The sequence below is a fragment of the Sciurus vulgaris genome (assembly GCF_902686455.1).
Source record: "Sciurus vulgaris genome assembly, chromosome: X".
Taxonomy (NCBI): domain Eukaryota; kingdom Metazoa; phylum Chordata; class Mammalia; order Rodentia; family Sciuridae; genus Sciurus; species Sciurus vulgaris.
In genome coordinates, this window is record NC_136471.1 from 47239945 (window position 1) to 47243286 (window position 3342).

At 46.6% G+C, this 3342-nt stretch overlaps 1 protein-coding gene across 5 annotated transcripts; it reads right to left on the bottom strand.

The window, feature by feature from the left end:
• Positions 1-710: 710 nt before the first annotated feature.
• Positions 711-2752, bottom strand: TCEAL1 (transcription elongation factor A like 1). Of its 5 annotated transcripts, none has more exons than XM_079123707.1 (2): positions 2538-2752; positions 711-1741 (listed from the first exon to the last, which is right to left on the bottom strand). In XM_079123707.1, the coding sequence occupies exon 2, from the start codon at positions 1707-1709 to the stop codon at positions 1227-1229; it is 483 nt and encodes a 160-aa protein (XP_078979833.1). In that variant the 5' UTR covers positions 1710-1741; positions 2538-2752; the 3' UTR covers positions 711-1226. The 5 variants fall into 5 exon arrangements, with proteins under 5 accessions (XP_078979833.1, XP_078979832.1, XP_078979831.1 ...); XM_079123706.1 differs by having other exon boundaries at positions 2567-2746; XM_079123705.1 differs by having other exon boundaries at positions 2473-2744.
• Positions 2753-3342: the final 590 nt, after the last annotated feature.

Consider the following 3342-nt stretch of genomic DNA (forward strand, 5'->3'; position numbering starts at 1 on the left):
TGATTAGCGATCTAGCTAAATTGCTGAAGGTCTCACAAAGTTGCTGAGTTTGGCCTTGAACTTCTAATCCTCCAGTCTCACCCTCCCAAATTGCTGGGATTAGAAGAACACACCAACCTTGCTAAGCATTCTTTTAAAACATTAAGGTCTAAGCAGCATATGGGATGGTATACACTTTAGTAAGAGTAATATCCCAGCTGGAAGAGGGGAATTCTACATATATCCATAGGAGACAAAGTGCAACTTTGGTTCAACAGGGACTGCAAAACAATCACTGAGGCTTTGCACTTTGGGGACATTAGCAGCATGAGGGCTAGTGAAAGGAGCAGGACCCATGAGAACGGGCAGCTTTACCTGGTAAGTATGGCAGTATCTGAGAATAAAGTAGGACAGGAACAGAATGTGGCACGCAAATGGAATACCACAGGAATTTGTGAGCATGAGTGAGAACACCTTTTAATACTATCCTGTGTTTGAAGGGAATCTATAGTAGTTGGGGTCCTGCACGTCCAGGTGGGGAAAGAAAAGAACACAGCTCACACAATCTTTATCTCATTTTGTCCCAGAGCAGCACTGTAAGGTGGGTCTTATTCAAATGAGAAAATAAGACTCATATATAATAAATATCTTTTTTATATTCCTAAAAGATTCAGAAGAAACATATGAATCACTTTTCTTTAAGTTCTGACAAAGATTTATTAAAGGTCACATTGTCTTTATAAGTTGATTGACAGGGTTTTATTTTTTTTAATTGCTTTGCATTTTTTCATTACATGGTTTCTTTTGCAACATAAGTAGAATGTGTTTTTCTGGGAAAGTGGGAATTTCAGACAAAGCAAAAATTAAAAAGATAAAAATCACCTACTATACTGCTCAGATAGCCATTGTTAAGTCTTTTAAGTATATACTTTTAGTTTTTTTCTTTGAATATTAATATATAAATATACATGTGGTCTTCTTTTTTACAAAACGGGATACTATATATACCTTTTGAAAATTGCTTTTTTTCACTTCACAATATATAATGTACACTTTCCATGCAAATGGGTGGGACTCAGATTTTCGGAGGCAAAAGAGCCAATTTTATGCCAGTTACAAGCCAGACACGTAAAAGAAAACTGCACACAAAGATAAAATAAAGACAGGAAAAAACATAAGAGAATGCAAACAGAAAGTCCAGGTGGCAATACTATTATGAGACAAAACAGAACTAAAGGCCGAACACATTAAATAGGATAGGGACGGCTCCGTTTTGCCTTCCAATGCATTATCATGAGTTTATTTCTTACTCTTTTCATCTCTTCCATCTCATCTGCTGCCTGTATCATCTCCTCATTGCTTAAATTTCTGCCATGGATGTCCCCTCTAAACTGCGGGCGAGAACGGGCCAGCCTTTCTTTGAAACTTCCCTCTTCCAGCTTATGTTTGCCCACTCCACAAGGAGGCTGCTCCATGGGAGGGCGCTCCGCCAGCAGGTCCTTCCGGGAGACGCGCTCCCGCGGAGGGCGCTCCTCACACAGCAGCAGCTCGGGCAGGAGCTCCGGCAGGAGTTCCTCAGGAAAGAACTCCTCCTCGGAGGACTGCTCCTCGGAGGACTGCTCGTCCTCGGGACACTGCTTTTCGGGAGGCTGCTCCTCCGGAGGCCGCTCCTCATCGGCCTTTGGCGAGCTCTGTGGCTGTTCTTCGTTTTCTTCGCATGATTTTTCCATGTTGAGATTTTTCTTCTTGGAGCACAGTTACTCTTAGGAGACAAGAAAAGGCAGTCGAGTCACAATACTTGGCAGCGGGACCAACACCCCGGCCATGGGTTCTGCTACCTGCATTTCCCTAATTCAGGGCCAGGTCCTTAAACCTGCATTTACTCAGAGGCTCTCAGGCTCGCCTCCCCAGGTCGCTTTCTTGGTTGCCCCCTCCTTCCCGAAAGCCCACCATTTTCCCAGCAGGCCTTGCCACAGGCCTCTCCCGCAGTGACAGGGGCGGGGCAGTGGGGCCCTGCAGACTCCGTTCCTTTCGTCATCCTCCCTCGCACCCCTATCCGGGGCCACTGCCCACCCTTCCCCGACCTGGACCTCTCCCACCCGTGCACCCCTAAGTCGTGCCCTCCTCAAGGTGCCCCGCTGAGACCTGCAGACAGACGCCGGACAGGGTAGGGGGCGGGGAGAGGGGAGGAGGGCGGACTGACTGACGCACACCCCCAGTTTCAGCTGCCGCCCCCAAGCTAGCCCATAGATACTCGCTTCCCCACTCAGACCCTACATCAAGCTTTGTCCTGTATGTCCCTACTTCTCCACCCTGCAAAGCTGGTCATTTCTTTTTAGGCGGGAAGTAGAAGCGAGGGTTACTTAGAAACTGTTTCCAAGTGTTTTCACCTCCCTCCCGGGACGGGGGTTTCACTCGCCTCCTTCCCCCAACCCCAAGACCACCATTTTCTGTACCAAAATTGTGGGCGGGGGAGGCGGGGCTGGAGCCTACCGAAAGGCCTGGACTCAGCCATCCGGATCTGTTCCCAGGAATTACAAGGCAGCACCAACACTCACAAGGATTCCAGAGGATCGAGGGAACTTACTTCCTTCTGCTTTCCCTCTCGACCAAAGGGTAATAGGGAGACGGTGTCTGGACCGGCAAAAAGGACCAGGACGAGAGGGACTTGGGCAGACATAGGCTCCTGGTCACGTGAGGGCCGCGCGTCACTGCCGAGCTCAGATCCCCAGTTACCACTTTGACCGGCGCCCGTTCGCAGCAACCTGCCAGAATCTCCTGACCCCAGACACACCAGGCATTGTCACTCACCTTTCTTTGTTTATATTTGCCTGTTGCTAGTTACCAGAGATGATTAGCATCAGGTCTCGGTGCTTATTGCTACCCCTCTCCCACCACCATCCCTTCCTCAGCCACCAAAGCCAAAGCCTCTGATTTCCCCTGCCCTTCAGATTCTGCGGTGCAATTTGACCTTCATGAATCAGTATTGTATGCTCATATCCCAACACTCTCAGGTTTAATCCACATCCATAACTGTGTCATGTCCATTTAAGCTCCATCAGCTTGTTTTCATTTCTTGTTACTTTCATGGGAGGCAATCTCACGTATTTCTTTGACATCACTATTTTTTGTGTTTTGAGGCCCCAGACCTGTATCACAAAGAAAAGCTCTGATATAAATTGATAAATGTTCAGTCCTACACTTCTATAAAGAGTTGTTTGTAACGTATGCAAATCTAAAAAGACTCGGTACTTTAGTTTTCATAAATCAAAATATACATTTGTCCACCTAAGTACAAATAGTCAAAAAAACATATTCATTATTTGAAGTGGGAGAGTTCTTGATGGACAGCATGGTATTTTT